Consider the following 17230-nt stretch of genomic DNA (forward strand, 5'->3'; position numbering starts at 1 on the left):
ATAGAAATTTGAGTTGTTATTACTGTAAGGTCCTAGAAGAAAAGGCTACATCTTTCTCATCTCTGCATCTTCCTTGGTGTTTGGCATGCAATAGAAATTTGATTTGTTGCATTGCATTGAATCCCACTGGGGGGAGGTGGTCTGTTGCTTCTTTAAATGGAGAATAAAGCAAACTCTTATTGATCTTGTTCCAGGAAACCTTCATTGCTTTGCAAGAGAAGCTATTATCAACAAGGATTCTGTTATGCCAAGTTTCGCTCCTTCTGGAGTAGCCAAAATTCTCTTGGACTGCTGATTGATGCCCTTTTTTTCTCTGCATTTCTGTGGGAAAAGAAGGAAAAAAGTTATTTTGGAGAAGGGGCACTCATTCATATCTACCTGAAGAGTTTTACCAGAGGACAAAGCAGGTGATTAAGCTGGAGCTATTAAACTCTACCAGCTGGTGGGGGGTGGTGGAATCTTTATTGGAAGCTAGGTGAAAATCAGAAAGTAGAAGGAGGAAAAGAACAGGTCTTAATTACCTTAAACCTTCTTTACAGTTTCTTCTCATAAGTGAAAAGCTTTGATATGGCATGATGGGTCATGATGCATCTTTAACAGCTGATATTTTCCCACAAGGCTTATCTCTGATTTCTCATGAGGATAGCATTTGAAATCCTCACTCAACAGCCCCAGCCCTTGTACATGCGGTTTCAATGGGTTGCCTGAAATCTGTCTGTTACTTTAAACACTGCCTACTCCTTCCTCCTCAGTGGAGCTCAGCTCACCTTCTGCCAAGAGATGCTGATTTAATTAGCTGGAGCATTGCTTTGAGCAGAGTTGCAAGCTAGGGACCTCAGTACCAGGTGCTGCCCGTGGTCCTAGCTCTATCTCCCTGATCGCCGCTTAAACTGCTAGTAATAACAAATCCTTCAGGACATCAATAGAGTCACCGCTTTGCTGGAGGCTGGCAGGCTATTCGGCAGGAGGCTTGCAGAGGCAGCCTCGTTGCCTGTGACATCACTCCTTGGAGCTCAGCCCCCCATTTGAAGCTTTCTTCCTTAGGCAGTCTGTAGGTCCGTCTGCCTCCCTGCTTTCGAGATCTGAAAACCTTCGTGGAAGGGAATTGTCTTTTTTCAGGAGCCAGGCTTTGCAAATCAGAGAATCAGAAAGAGAGAGAGAGCTTGAGAGAGCAGAGAAAAGGCAAGAAGAAGGGAGAGGGAGAAAGAGAAAGAGAAGGAAGAACGTAAGGGACCGGGATACAGGATGAAATTCATCACCGCATTCTACTTGTTTCCTCTTTTCCCAGCGCTGGTCTTCAGCACCAGGTGAGTAAAAAAAGAGGTTTGATTCCCTCTTGCCCTGGCTGGAATAATGTTTGTTCTGCTAGAAGAAAGGCTGTATCCGAGGGTCAAAAGAAACAGAATTTCTTCCATCCCTCCCTTCCCCACCTGCTAAGTTGGGAGAGACATTTGTCAATTGCAGTTTCCCCAACACTTTAGGCAGACTGAAGCCCTTGCCTAGTAATGCCAGCCCTAGGGAGAAAGTGTCAAAAGTACAGAGACAGAGCTCAGAGGACAAAAGAAAATATTGCTAGTCATAGGAGTAGTGAGCAGCTAATTGCCGATTAGTCATACATAGGGAGACCCAACTACGGGGCTGGAAGAAAACACCAGAGAGAGACTTACAGCATATGATGTCCTGATATTATTATTGTGTTAACAGTCAGAACCAGCTCTCCCATCTGACAAGAAGCCCACTTGAAGGTGTATTGTGCCAGATGTGGTTGGTGAACAGCTGCCAGGCATGATGGAATGATACGAAAGTTCCTAGAATCCTGAAATCATCCATGTTCTTTTTAAACCTGGGGCTGGGAGTCATGGTGAGGGCACCAATGCATTTTCCTAAAGTCGAAGTAAAATCTGAGCTAATTAAATGACACACGAAGTGATTAAAAGTTAGAAGCAGCTCAGCTCCCTGAACACTCACTGGCCCTGCTGTTGCAACTTGCAGTCAGATACAATTAGACCACACTGCACTCTCATTGGTCATAGTCAAGGCATTAAACCTGGGCACAGAGTAGCTATTTTTAGTGGAAGTTTGAAATACTGTTGTTAGAGATGAATGTGGTGATTTCCTACTCTTAGGTTCTCAAACACGTTGATTGGCTCTTTGTTTTCTCAAAAGGTGGGTTAAAAAGGGACAAAACTAAGTCCCCACACTTAGTTTCTGACTTCTGAACCTGTTTTTTTATATGCATTTCTTTTTCTGGCCTATTCATTTAACATCCCACTTAAAAAAAAAAGTAGGATGAGATTTTTCTTTCAAACACAGGAGGCTGAGTTCCCTAGTTTGATGATACATTGGAAGGATCAGCAGCAGAAGAAAACCTTGGTTGAAAGAGAGAAGAGAAATCCTAAGTATTAAATTTGCTGCCTCCCTGTTCTAATTAGGTTCTTTTAATATTATGATTCAGCTTTAGACAATATTGTAGCAATTGTGAATCTCTGGATTCTTCTTTGGTGCCTCCTGCCATTTATTCTGAGCCCTTGTATTGTCATTTCCTTATTACTGAAAGAGCCCTCTGGAGAAAAGTAGTGCTTAAACTGAACATTTCTTCAGGTCCCTGGCATTAGATAATTTAAAATTGATATGGTCATTTAAACTCATGTGCACAGTCTTGCAATGGTATCAGGCTGTTAAAAAAAATCTGCCTCTATCCCTCCTCCTGCTTCTATATGGAAGTTTTTCTTTAAAAAAAAAAAGACCAAACTGTAATTTAAGTGCCTCAGAAATCATTAGTTTGTGACTATTTTAACTATTGGTTAATTTGATGTGGAAAATTAGCACTATTGCCTGTTTTTTTTTTTGTAAAAATGTTAATGGATTTCTATAAGGATAAAGTCTTTAATATTGGAAATGAATGTCACTATCTTCATTAGGAGAGAAATTAGAGCATAAAATCCTTATTGGATCACTTTGGAAATGAAACTTCTCCAATATAGGTTTGATTTCAAGCATTTGACTTTTGGTCTCCATCAAGTCTCCAGGGTGCCAGATTGGGCCTATTTGAGATAATGAGTCTGGGGGCTGGAGGAGAGATACCTGGAAGCTGTGACAGATCTTCTAAGTGGGACGCTGTTACACTGGACTCACTAATCTTCCTGGGTAGTTGCAGTACCTCATGATTGTGTGTGTGCTGCCTTTTGGAAAATGCCAATCATGATTTAAATGTCATTGTATAGAAAACAATTAGGCTTTGATCACCTCAAACAGGAGGCTTTCCTTTCACTTTTATTTAAGTGTTCTTGGAAATGTATGGTTTCTGTATATACTGCTGCCCATAAGCGCATATGCTTTAGGAAATCTGAGCTCCTTTTTTGCATCCCACAAAAGGGACGAAAGTGCTGCTCTCAGGCAGATAAATGGGAGAAAGTTTTCTAGCCTAAGATGTCCTTGGAAGGATACAGCTACAGTGAACTATGTGGCCAGACCTGATCTGATTAGTAAGACAGTGCTGGGTTTTTTTTCCCCTTGAGTCAGAGGCTGATGTGGCCTTCCTTTGGTCAACTTCTTTAAGTGTGAGGACTGTAGAGATGAGAATCCTAATTGCAACATTACTTACTATGTACATGAGCTTTTGACACTCAACTACTATCATAGCTAATAGTTCTAAAGTTCTAAAATGCACATGTGCATTTTAAAGGGAAATTATATGCTTACTGAAAAAATAGAAACGTTTTTCTTTAATTGGTGGTATGGAAAGAAAGAGGGGACAGATTCTAATATCTTTTGCTGTTGTAGTTTTTATACAAATTCAAAGGTCTCTTTTTGTCTTCCCTCTACCCACCTTTTCATTCTCTCCATTGATTCTGGAAACAGAAATACAGGCAGGGGAGTATTTCTCATTTTTTATCGGAATAAATAGCTTCAGTTGATCCCCTGGAAAGTTTTCTTTCTAGTTGTCATACTGGGAAGTTTTTTTTTTTTTTTCCGATTTCTAGTCTACATTGTCAAGAGTTTGCTCTTTTAATAGAAAGCCCTGTTGCAATGAAAAACATAGCTTAATTTGTTGGCAACCAGCTTGCCAACTCTGGTACTAACCTAGAAACTCAACAAAATGCAGCTTAATCACATAAATAAAGGAGCTAATACAATATCTCATTAGCCTAGGACTCAATAACAGAATAGTAAAAACAGCCAAACTTCTCTTTGGGAGTTTAATACCTGTGGCACAGAGGGTGACTGGAAGCATTAATGGCATTCTTTTGTAGAAATATTCCATAGCTATTACAGAGCAACTGGTACTTAACTCCATATATGAAGTATTGAATCTCATGGCTGGATCACGTGTTCTTTAGTTGTCATTGGTGGAAAAGGTTCCCAGGGCAGCAGAAGGCTTATGCCATAGTTTTCAAAACTTTCTGTCTCTCTGACTGTCTCTCTGCCCTTCTGTCTCTCTCTCCCTGCCCCTCTGTCTGTCTATCTCTCTCTTTTCTTTCTCTTTGTTTCTTTCAGTTTTGGTCTCTCTGCCCTTCTCTCTCTCTCTCTCTCTCTCTCTCTCTGTCTCTCTGTCTCTCTGTCTCTCTGTCTGTCTGTCTGTCTCTCTCTCTCTCTCTCTCTCTCTGTCTCTGTCTCTCTCTCTCTCTCTCTCTCTCTCTCTCTCTCTCTCTCTCTCTCTCTCTCTCTGTTTCTGTCTCTGTTTCTCTTTCTCTGTTTCTCTCTGTCTCTTTCTCTGTGTCTCTCCCCCACCCCTTTCTCTGTCTCTATCTGTTGTCTCCCTGTCTTTGTCTATGACTCTCTTGTCTCTGTCTCTCTGTTTCTGTCTCTGTCTCTCTTTTTCTCTCTCTCCATCTCTTCCTTTGCTGTCTCTGCCTCTGTCTGTGGCTTCCTCTCTCTCTTTGTCTATGGCTCTCTCTCTGTACCTCTGTCCAACCATGCATCCATCCCTCTCTCTCCCCTCCCCCTCTTTCCCTCAGTTGTAATTTTGGGCTGTGATTAAACCCCTGCTACCTTTAAGTTCCCCTTTTAATGACTTGCTAGGGAGGCTACATGGCGGGGGAGGAAAGAAGGTTCACTAACCAATTATTCTGCATCAGGAAAGGCCCTAAGGCAGATGGCCTCTTATAGACCTCCCACTAAATGTCACCTTAGAGGTGTCACTAGGGTCCACGGATTTTTAGCAAACACACCATTTGCTTCCTCTGGCATCTGTTTTTAGGATGTGCTATACATCTACAGTACCCTTGACTACTATTTACTTGGTTCGTCTGTCTGCAGTTTCAACTCAATATGTATGTTTGGAAGGTCAAATAGTATAGAATGACTTAGAATGGTTATTGGAGAATGGGAAGAGTTCTAGACCTGGAGAAAGTAGGTCTAGATTCCTATGTCAGCACTAGTACTCAATATCTATGCAGTATTGGGCAAGTACCTTGCTTTCTCTGACCTTCAATTTCCTCTCCTCTAAAATGAAAACAATAGCATTTTCCCTCCTTGCTTCTCAGGGTTCCAAAGGCTTTGTGGATCTCAGAGTGGTTTAGAAATGAGTTTTGTCATCTAGGTGCTATGCTTTTTAACAAAATGGGTGCAGCACACATAGAGATAAATGTAAGTGATTGGATCTGCAACAAGTTCTGTGGCCCCAAAATATGTATTTAATATACGACTATCATTTAAGGGTATTTTTAAAAGTAAGCATTTTTTCCTAAAGTTAAATTCTGAATTTCATTTCCCTGAAGTTGTTGAAAATAATTTATTCAATATAGTCTGTCAAAATTGGGGCTCCTCTAGTGTGTCCAGTTACTTTTATTTAAGATAAGCATAACCCTATCTATTAAAGGAAACTTCCCATCCTCTCCCTAATGTTTAAGCTCTCCCAGTCTCCTGACTTCTACCCTGCTCTTCCTAAACATGCCTAGATATTTCCTCACCTTAAACACCAACAAACAATACCTCTGTTTATACTACCATCTCTTCAAGCTATTGTTCTGCATCATTCTTTTTTGCATAGCTAAACTCCTAGAAAATGTTACTCAGCTCTACTTTCTCACCTCCTCCTTGGTTCTCAGCCCCTTCCAATCTGGATGCCATCCCTGCCCCTTGACTGAACGGCCCCCTCCAAAATTACTGATGACCTGTTTATTTGAAAACCCAATGGCCTTTTCCAAGTTGTCATCCTTCTTAGCTTCTCTGTAGTTTTTGATATTGTTGACCACCATCTCCTTCTGGATACTCTCCCTGTAGGTGTTTATACCATCGATCTTTCCTGGCCTCCTTTCAGTATGACTTGGCATTATCAGTCATCCATGGATTCCCAATGTGTTGGTTTACCCCAGTGATCTGTCCTGAGCCCTCTCCTTCTCCTTTGTCTCCCTTCTTACTTGGTAAGCTAATCAGCTTCCCACGTGTCTAGTGATCACCATTATGTTTATCACTCCCAAATTTAGATAGCTACACCTCATCTACTTACTGAGCTCTAGTACTGAGTCACTAACTGCCTTCCGAGTCTCCTCTTCTGATTTGTTAGTTTATCCCAGATCTTCCATTTAAGGAAGTATATACATCAACTATGCTCCTACCAAACCTGGTTTACCCCATGACTTCCCAAATTCTTTCTGGATGTTTCCCTCATATGCATAGCCCCTATCCCCACTTCTCACTTTGTACCTCTGTTATATGTATTGTCTTCCCCCGTTAGAACGTAAGCTTCTGGAGAGCAAGGACTAGCTTACTTGCATTTGTATTCTCAGCACTTATAACGGTGCCTGGCAAATGATGCTTCATAAATGCTCACTCTATTGTCTATCAGTGTATCATTTGAGCTATCAGTATATCTACCTGCTGGACAGAGTCTTCTGGTGTCCCTTAGACCTCTCCAAATCAACTTACCCAAGTCAGAGGTCATGATTTGTTGCCCTAAATCCTGCCCACTTGTGAACTTTCTTCTATCCATTCAAGCCTTCACCTTTCTTACAGTCACCCAGGTTAACTCACCAGGAGTCATTGCTGACTCTTCACTCTCACTCAACCACCTGCCCTCCAGTACATTTAGTTTTCTAAAATCATCACTTCTACTTCTTCAACATCTCTCAGATTCCTCTCTCCTTACAGCAGGACCCCCCCCCAAGTCTAAGGGCTAATCACCTCTCAACTAAACTATTGAAAAAACCTCTTAATTCATCTTCCTCTCTCCAGCCTCTCCTTCCCAAGCTGTCAGAATGATATGCTTAAAGCTGAGTTCTGTCATTACTTCTCTTCTCAAGAAGCTTCCCTAGCTCCCAGTTGCTTTGAGGATAAAATAAACATAAATAAATATAAAATAAATGTAAATAAAAAAATTTAAAACTCACTTGCATGACAGTATGCTTCCAGTTTATCTCTTAAAACTGATTACATATTTCTGTCTTCTTTCTTTCTCCTGTTTTAAGATTCTTTTTGTATGTTGTCTTTCCCCATTTTAGAATGTCCCTTTGTGGCAGGGACTGTCTTGATTTTTGCTTGTATTTGTCTTCTCAGCATTTAGCACAGTGTCTGGCATGTAAGCAGTGCTTAATAAAGGCCTGTTCAATTGGCTTGTTGACTCCCCTTCCTCCTCTGTATGCCTGAGACAGTCTGCTTTACTTTCTGTTTGCCATACAAGATATTTCATTTCCCACCAACTTGTCTTTGGACAGTATGTCACGTAGACCTCAAATGGTTCTTCTCTTCTCTGCCTTTTATAACCCATATCTCTGTGTATGTATTTCATAAACTTAAAAATTTACCATATCCCCTTCCCCTTTGTCAGTTAGATGCTTTTGAAATACTTTTAATGTTTTTGAAAGCAGAGAATGTCTCCTTTGTGAATTTGTAATCTATATTGCTTAGCATAGTTCTCTGCGAATGCTTAATAAATATTTATCGATTGATAATTGCTTGGAATGGTCATTTGGGAAGATTATGGATCACATTTCAAATAGGAATATTACTAATCTGACATAATAAAGGGAAACAGTGGTGTGTAGCAGAACTCTAAATAATACTGGACTGGGAATCTACAGACCTGAGTTCCAATCTTAGCCCTGTGATTAATTTACTATTTGTCCCAATGCTGTTCACTTCCTTTTTGGTCCCCCATTACTAAAATTAAGGGGATGACCTATATGGAGTCTAACGCTTCCAGATCTAGGTTCCTCAAGAACAGAAGAGACTTCTTCTCAAGCTTGAACAAATTGACAGCTGAAAATGTTGACATTTCAAAATTTTAAATCCAGACTTCAGGTGGTTGTTCCCATTAATTTTCAAATGCAATATTTGGGGATTATCTATGGGGATTAAATTTACCCTGTGGTTGATGCTAGGCAAATCTCTAAAGGTGTAAGATTTGGCTTGCACATCTCAAACTAAAGTTCGTGTAATTGAGAGGATACACTACCAATCACGAAGAGAGGCTCTCTGAAACAACTGAGGCTTTTCCCCCCGTGTGATTGTGTATATATTTTCCTATTGACCTTTTTAAAGAGACTTTATTATTCCTTTAAAAAGGGGAAGAAAGTTCCATGTAGTATTTGAGATAGCATGACAAAGTGGATAGAGAGCTAGATTATAAGTTAAGAGTACCCTCTCTACCACCATGTCACTTAAATTCTATGTGCCTTAGGCTATTTACTGCCAAGATTCATCTTCTACATCAGAGGTGTCAAACAGGTGGTCCAAAAACTCTCCAGTGCTGCCTGAACCAGGTTAATGGAACATATTTAACAACATAAATCAAAATAGAATAAATGATAGATAAAATTACATTTGAAAATTTAGTCATCATCCTGCCATTTCTGTTTCTTAAGGGAGTTCCCTATGCTGACAAAATAAAAGGCCAGGTATATAAGAACTGGTAAAGTAATAATAACAATAGCTATAATTTAGATGGTGCTCTAAGGTTTGCTAAGTTCTTGACATTATTTTTTCTAATTTTATGCCTACAACCTCCCTGGGAGTTGACTCTATCATTATTGCCTATTTTATGATGAAGAAGCTAAAGTTGAAAATAGTCAAGCAGGGCAGCTAGGTTTCCTAGTGGATAGAGCTCTGGCCTTGGAGTCAGGAGGACCTGAGTTCAAATCTGGTCTTAGACACTTGACACTTACTAGATGTGTGACCCTGGGCAAGTCATTTAACCCTGATTGCCTCACCAAAAAGCAAAAAAAAAAAAAGAAAGAAAGAAAGAAAAAAATAAAATACTGAGGTGACTTGCTGAAGGTCATATAGCTATTAAGTTTCTGAGGTAGGATTTGAACTTGGGTCTCTCTGACTCCATGTCCAGAACTCTACATACTATACCACCTATCTATGCCTGTTACCTGACTATGATGCAGTATGAAAGTACAATGGTTTGGAAATCAGGACACCTGGGTTCTACTTCCTACTCTGCTACTCATGATCAGTTTCACTTGACCAATCCAAATATCAGTGGCATCAATAAGATGCATGGTGTAGTAGGTGAATTGTAGAATCCTTCTCAGTTCTTTAAATTCTGTGGATCCATAAATTACGAAGAGACAATATTCAAAATACTGACTTCTGTGAACCTAGAATATTTATTGAATTTAAGTCCAGAATTATGTTTTGCACAGTTTTGTGCTTGAAAAGGACATGTCCTAGAACTTGGGGCTGTCTCCTTTTTTATTCACCATTATATGATGTAATTGCTTCCACTGTATGTAAATACTCACCCCCCAGCCATAAATCATAACTTGAATGAAATCTTCAAATGGTCTTGTCCAGGAGCTGGCAGGGGGACTCAAATTTTTGGATATAATTCAGCTGGCTGACCCTGAAAGTAGTGAATAAAGGACTGACAAAGACAGACAAAGTGAAAAGAGGGGAAGGAAATAACTATGTTTGATCAGAATCAATCTTATGCTTAGATAGAATACTTCCTGTTGTTTAGATATACCCATCCTAAAAATCTCCACTCCACGCCTCCTAATATTGGTTGAAATTTTACCATTAGAGAATCATTTCTGTGAATTTTGATAAATATCCTTTGTGGCATTCAATCTTCTATAAAATGGAAAATACCCCTAGGAGAGTGAAAACGAACTCTTTATTACCTGATCCCTTTGGGGAGGAGGACAGGAGAGTAGCAACAGTTTAAAGCAATGCTTTGTGTGAATAGCACCTGGAAAGGGGAGGTGGGTAGGGGTGTTGGGCAATGGTAGCTTGGCACAAAGGAGAGGCAAAGAGGCGTTTTACAAAACATGTAAACTGCTTTAAGATTTTGCCTCTGGGTGATTAACAAGGAATAAATCTTGCCTAGTGTACTAAAGGGTCTTTAGGCTAAATGAACAGTATTTGCAGGTCTTAGAATCCTGATATAAATCCCTTGTGCCAAATGTTCTGAAGACTAAGCAGACGGTTGAGACCTATCAATCACAGCCTTACTGTAACTGATCCTTATGTTAAGTAATGATAAGACTGCTGCATGGGAGAATTTATTTAGATATCCTCTAGAATACTTGTGCTGATTTTCATTGCCTTGGGCCCCAGGAGTTCCTTGGGTAGAGAGGTAGGTTTGCTGACACGTATTTATAGTGAAATGGGCAGCTAGGTGGTGCCATAGTGCATAGAGCTCTGGGCCTGAAGTCAGGAAGACTCATCTTCCTGAGTTCAAATCTGGCCTCAAACACTTACTAGCTGTGTGACCCTGGGCAAGTCACTTAACCCTGTTTGCCTTGGTTTCCTCATCTGTAAAGTGAGCTGGAGAAGGAAATGGCAAAATGCTCCAGTATCTTTGCCAAGAAAACCCCAAATGGGGTCCTGAAGAGTTGGACATGATTAGACACAGATTTATAGAGACAGTGCCAAGAGTAGTGGGATTGGAGTCAGGAAGACCAGAGCTTGAGACTCTCCTTAGAAGCTTATTAGGTGCATGACCCTGGGCAATTCACTTAACATCTGTGAACCTCAGTTTGCTTAATATGAAATGGGGATAATGATAGCATCAAACATCTGGCATTGCTATGAGGATCAAATAATTTAATGTATGTAATACACTTTGTAAAGTTCAAAGTACTATAGTAATTCTGCCATTGTTACGATTGTTATATTAAATCTAATCAAAATTGCTTTCATTTTAGTCAGTTTAACTGCAGAACCATCACGTGGGCATCTGTAGTATCATGACCTTGTAGCTTCTTAGGTAGAGGGATGATTAGTCTCAGGCTGCTTGACACTCCAGGGCAGACACAGGAGTGGGAGATGGTTGGGACAAAGAGAAAAATGTAGGTTTGGTAAGGTGGTAGAAAGAAAAAAAATCCTGAAACTGAGAGCTGTACAAGAACATGTGGAATGGGCTGCCTTGATAGGTTGCGATTGACCTGTCCGTTACTGGAGGTCTTAAAAACAAAAACAGACAAACAAACTTGACAAACAAGCATCAGATTGCTGATGGTGTTTCTTTGGGGTTTGGGCTGGGTTAGTTGACCTCAGAGGTCCCTTCCAGCTCTTAATTAATTGATCTTGACCTAGAAGTGACCTTAGAGATCTTCTGGTTCAAGATTTCTTAATCTTGTATGTGTGTGCCACGGACCTCTTTGGCCATCTGTCGAAGCCTATTGTCTCTTACTCAGACATGAATAACATAAAATATATAGGATTACTAAGGAAACCAACTACATTGAAACAGTTAGCAGAACATCTAAAGTCCAGTTCATACACCTCAGGTTCGAAATCCCTGATCTGCCAAACCCTTCATTTTATAAAAGAGGAAAGTGGTAGAAGGAGCTGAGGTGGATTGCCTAATGAGGCTAGTCAGTGGCAAGACCAGGATTATAATACAGGCCTTTTTGTTCTGGCCTTCATGCTCTCTGCTCCCTGATGATGCTTCTCTTTTGTCATCTAATAATTTACTGGGTACTCATGTACTGATAAATGTGGTGGACAATGGATGACATAAAAGATAAAAAAGAAATAATCTATGACAATAGAAAGCTGACAGAATTCTTGATTTCTAGAGGATGGTATCATAACTATGGACAATTCTAGTAGTGCAAAAATGTGTTTTTCCCTGGAAACTTGGGTTCAGGTTTTTGTGTTTTTTTTGGGGGGAGGTCAGTGTTTGGCTATTTTGTTAGAAGATACCAGCTCCTATTTCATGATTAAAACATCTACTGTTTTGTCCTTGACATAAGAGCCAGCACATTATTTCCACAGAATAGTGGAAAATATGCTGGGGGTAGAATCAGTCAAGCTGAATTTGAATCCTAACTCTTACACTTACTAGTTTTGTGACCCTGGTGAAATCACTCCCCTTTTCTGATCCTCAATTGCCTTATCTATACGTCACTTAGAGTAGCTATAGGGTCTTTGTGAGGAAAATCCTTTATAAACTTAAACATGCTGTATGAGTAAGAGCTATCATTTACTTTATTGGATTCTAAAAATATTAAAAAATACTTCTGTTCATTGGCTTATAGATTGAGATTTAGAGAGGACCTTAGAAACTGTATGTACTACCTGTCTCACTTTACAGTCAAAAACCCCAAAAAAAATAAATATAATATGAATAAATAAATAACAGAAAGAACTGATGCCTATTGAGGTTAATTGGATTACCCAAGGTCACATAGATAGTAAACATCAGAGGTGGTATTTGAACCCACCATTTAGCTCCAGAGCTATTTCTATTGTTTCATGGGCTCCAGATTGACCTTTCCATTAGACTTGAGGATAGTATTCTGTGTATATTTTGGACATCAGTGATTTTTTTTTTTTTACTTTGAAAAAATAGTGCATAGATAGTGGAACACTTTGTATGTGTTGACCTATAAAATTCTGGGTTGTCATGGTGTGGTGTCTCCTCAGTAGGGAATTTGCCAGTTGGCAAGGAAGAGGCCTGTAATAGTCTCTGGTTTTTATGTGTGGCAACAGATTAAAATTCATTTGGAGTTAATCTCTCTTCTGGTTTATTAATTGATTGTTGTGTCTAGTATTTATTTGTTCAAACAATGTGGAAGTGGCTGTGCTGTTCGCAGATTAGTCTTTCTGGGTGCATTTATACGTACAAAGTAAGATTATTCTTCAGAATTTTCTAATGTATGACTGGACATACACATTTGCAGTGAAAGAAGATTTTGAGTTTTTGTAATACATCTTATTCTGCCACTACAGGCCTGTATTATGTTCCACTTGGGACACTTCAGATGCTTTAAAATCTCACTGAGAGCCATTTGTATTAAAACACACATCCAAGAAAGAAAATGGAAGAAAAAAATTGAAAAAAAATCTCAATAACTAATGCCTAAGTTGAAATTCTGGACTTAACCAAACTCTTATGTAAGAATTTCAGAAAGCATTTCTTTCACCATAATCATTAGGAAACAGGAAGTGCAAGGATTATTCTCAATAATTTTACAGATGAGGAAATAGAGTCTCAGAGAACCTATTATTTGGCCATAGGTGTACACCTAGTAAGTCGTAGTCTTTTGACTTCAAGTTTACTGTTCTTTTCACTGCCCATGTTGCCAACACATGTTGGCATATGTCCTAGTGGTATGCTGCTAGTTTTGTGGATGGAGTTTAAAAGTTAATGACCAATTCTTAAGAGGTAGGAAACAAGAGGAGGCTTGAGCCTATGTGCTTTTATTTATTGATAAAGTTAGGTTTTAGGAAGAAAATATCTTTTGAACTTCAATTATTTTTCTACCTTGAGATTATTATGTCTTACTGTGTTTGATGTAGGATATTTGTGGTAATTGGGAGTGCTCACCAAGAACCCAATATGATATTCCTTTCATCTAGACATGAAACAGTACTTCTTTCTCTCTCTCTCTCTCTCTCTCTCTCTCTCTCTCTCTCTCTCTCTCTCTCTCTCTCTCTCTCTCTCTCTCTCTCTCTCTTTCTCTCTCTCTCTTTTTAAATAAGGCAGACCCTGGGCTTTGCCAAAGTATGTTTTAAAAGACTCCTGAATTGGGAAATCCCATGAATACTTTAAAACAGACTCGCACCTCTGGTGTGAGGGCTTACCAAGCCCCTTCCAGGGCTGCTCATCCACCTTTCCTGCCTACCTTTCACCCATTCTCACCTGTGACTCCAAGAAGCTGTAGCATGTACAGTGTACACCCTAGTAAAACTATCTAGGCAGACAAGTTAAACCAGGTTGAGGGTAACTAACAGGCCTCAAACCCATTGGTGAGTTAGGGGGTTGTCTACCCCAACCATGTGAAAACTTCTCCTGCTGGAATGGATAGATGAGAACAATTTGTTCCGAGGACCATGAAGGCAGCTGAAGCAGGTACCGTGGAGGGCTTAGGGCTTGGTCAGACATGAAAACACTGGGGTCATCCACAACATCCTGGACAATCACCAGTCATCTTGAATTTTTTCTCACCACTGGAAGAGAATGGGGCTGATGACTTTGTTCAACTGTGTCTCACTTAAATCCAATTCATGCATGAGTCAAGACAACCCAGCTGATATCCTTAGTCCTCTGCAGAACTGAAGGACAAACAACAATAACAAGGATGATAAAGAAGGAGCAACAGGTTAGGGAATAATATACTTTATCTCTGTTCTCCTTTTTCCCCCTTTCTGTTCCTACGGCCAAGAAGCTAGAGTTGAATTTGGGTAAACTGAGGTTTGTTGACTTACCAACTAGCCATATATCTAAATTCAGTCATTGACACACTAGATATCAATAGATCCTTGGAGAAAATTACAAACAGAGCAAAATTGTTATCTCGTGGTCTTTTGGAATCACTTCTGCATTCCTCCCTAATATATTTGCTCTGAAATAACACTGAACTTGGATTGAGTCAAAATCTTGGTTCAAATATTTCTTCTGACACTTTGCAGCTCTCTAATCATGGATGAGTGACTTGACCTGCCTGAACCCATTTCCTCATCTGTAAAATGAGAATAATGGTGACTAAATGTCTCATCTCACAATGTGATTTGAAGAATAAATGAGAAAACACTTAATTTATTTTGAAAACCTTCATGTCTTTCATACTTTATGGTTGTTGACACTCATTGCTGCCATCTTTTTCTGGTCTTCTTTCCACCTAATTCTTCCATCTTCAAAACATTCCCCTTCCTGGATCAAAGTAATTAATTTGTGAGTGTGTAGTAACATTTAACTGTAGTTAAAAATAAAGACTCGTTAAGTTAATATGTTATAATAATGTATACATTAAATGATATTGTAATATTATATAATATAATGATACACAACTTATATAATATAACTTAAATAAGTTAATATATATTTGGCACCTGGTTCAATCCATTTGCATAAGACTTTCCTCATTCATGGAAAATGATTACTGAATACTTGGTGCCTGCACAAAGGACAGTTAGGATTTGAGAGAGAGGAAGAAGCCTGGTTTTCTGGTTTCTACCACTGAGTAATCAATCCTATACCAATAAAGAGAGTATTATGCAAATAGCTTGAGCCTCTGGTTACATATACTAAAATATAGCTGATTGAGAGGCAGCATGACATAGTAGGTAGAAAGCTACTATTTCATTAAAGGAGTTAAGCACTGCCATCGACTACTCTTGTGGCCATAGGCTACTCCCTTAATCTCTTAATTCCCCAAGTAACTCTTTAAGATTCTAAAGCAGAGAAGAGGGTAATCTTGATTGATTGAGGGAGTTTCTTCACAGAACGATAAAATCAGATAAAGTGTGTCCTACTGGCTCTCTCTTCACTCCTCTTCCCCAAAATGGATAAAATTATTTCCTTACCTATTCTGCTTGTGAGTAAGATACATGAAATGAAATTTACAATTAGAAACTTTTCACTCAGATAACTTCATTACCTTTCCAAGTGTAATATAGTAGGCTCAGAAGAAAAAGAGAGGAAGAAAGGGAAAAAGAAAGGAAGAAAGGGGAAAAAAAATGGGAGAAAGAAAGGCAATCCTGTGTGAGTTGGCCAAGCCAAACATGACAGTGAAATTTGGATTTTCTGGACTGAGGGAAATCATTTGTGGATCCAAATGCTGTTTGATGCTTTTCAAGCTTGAGTACCCTCATTCTGTTCCAACTCTTTGTCTCAGCTCTTTTAGTTCCCCAATGGGTGTTTTTAGATATGAGATAAAGGGAAACATTCCGTGTCCTTATCAACTGAGAAGTGGTCCCATATGGAGTATAGAAGATATTTTCCTGGGACTATATGCTCCCTTATTGAGTTACTCCAATAAACAACCATCTATCATTTTTGGAAAAGTGTTGAATGCAAGTTGCAAAGGAACACTTCCATCAGTGTATTGCTAATATAAGGTGGAAGATGGAATAGTTAACTGTTGTTCCATTTTGGGTTGGGGTGGCCAGGGAGACACATGAGGAAAACATGGAGACCATAGAAAAATAGCTTGCCTCAGCTGTTCAGCATGCCCGATATTACTGAAGAGCTGGTAGCCATAGAAGCCAATCTTCCTTTGGAAAGATTTTGGGGTGGAAGTGGTTCTAAGCATTTAGAAGAAGAAAGAGAAAACTAAATATAAACTTTCACGTCTTCTGAATAAAGGGTATTAATAGTAAACATGCAATAAAATCGCTTGTGCTTAGTTTCAGGGATGAATAATTCTTTACAGTTGAATCTGGATGTTTTCCATAGTCAGAAGATGAAAACTACCTAACCTCTTTTCCTCAGCTTCCCCCTAAACTTAGACCCAAATTAATTCCCCAAGTACCAGTTCTGCTCAAATATTGTGCCAAAAGACATAGCCTCATAGGATTTAGGCCTGGAATGAATATTAGAGATTATGAACTATTTCTCTTTCCTTTAAGTGAATTCTATTTAGTTTCAGCCTTAAACACCTCCTTCACTTTTTAATCTTGAAACCTCTTCCAAATTCCATCAGGGATAGAAGTCTTTTTTAATAGAAAAAGCAAATTCAGAAGGAACTCTACATGAGAGAGAGGGGAACCAATTTTCCCAAAATCATGGTGCTAGCATAATAGGACTGCCTTTCAAAGTTCATAGAGTGCTCTATGTCTATCATCTCCTTTGTTCTCTACCTCAAGCAGTAGTTACCTCAGGCATTGTGTCCTCTTTATAGACAAGGAAACAGAGTAAGTGACTTCCTCATGGTCATGGAACTGCAACAATAGGGCCAAATCTTTATTGATGACAAGTCCATTCCCCTTTATATCATACCATTTCACCGCAACCACTTGCCTCAACAATAAGAGGTCAACCAAATCCTAAACCGAAACAAGAAATGCCTTTGACATTTTGAATGTAGTTCAGTTAGGCTATTTTAGGCCA

The 17230-nt window shown here is 39.3% G+C and overlaps 1 protein-coding gene across 1 annotated transcript in view; it reads left to right on the forward strand.

Moving 5' to 3' along the window:
- The first annotated feature begins 766 nt into the window (after window positions 1–766).
- Window positions 767–17230, forward strand: part of LUZP2 (leucine zipper protein 2) — a 714257-nt gene continuing 697793 nt past the window's right edge. The window contains exon 1 of the mRNA XM_078148101.1: window positions 767–1307. Within this exon, the coding sequence (XP_078004227.1) occupies window positions 1246–1307 (62 nt within the window). The 5' untranslated portion in view covers window positions 767–1245. The remainder of the gene's footprint in view (window positions 1308–17230) is intronic.

Source organism: Phascolarctos cinereus, unplaced genomic scaffold (genome assembly GCF_003287225.1).
Source record: "Phascolarctos cinereus isolate Bilbo 61053 unplaced genomic scaffold, phaCin_HiC Scaffold_9;HRSCAF=440, whole genome shotgun sequence".
NCBI classification, from domain to species: domain Eukaryota; kingdom Metazoa; phylum Chordata; class Mammalia; order Diprotodontia; family Phascolarctidae; genus Phascolarctos; species Phascolarctos cinereus.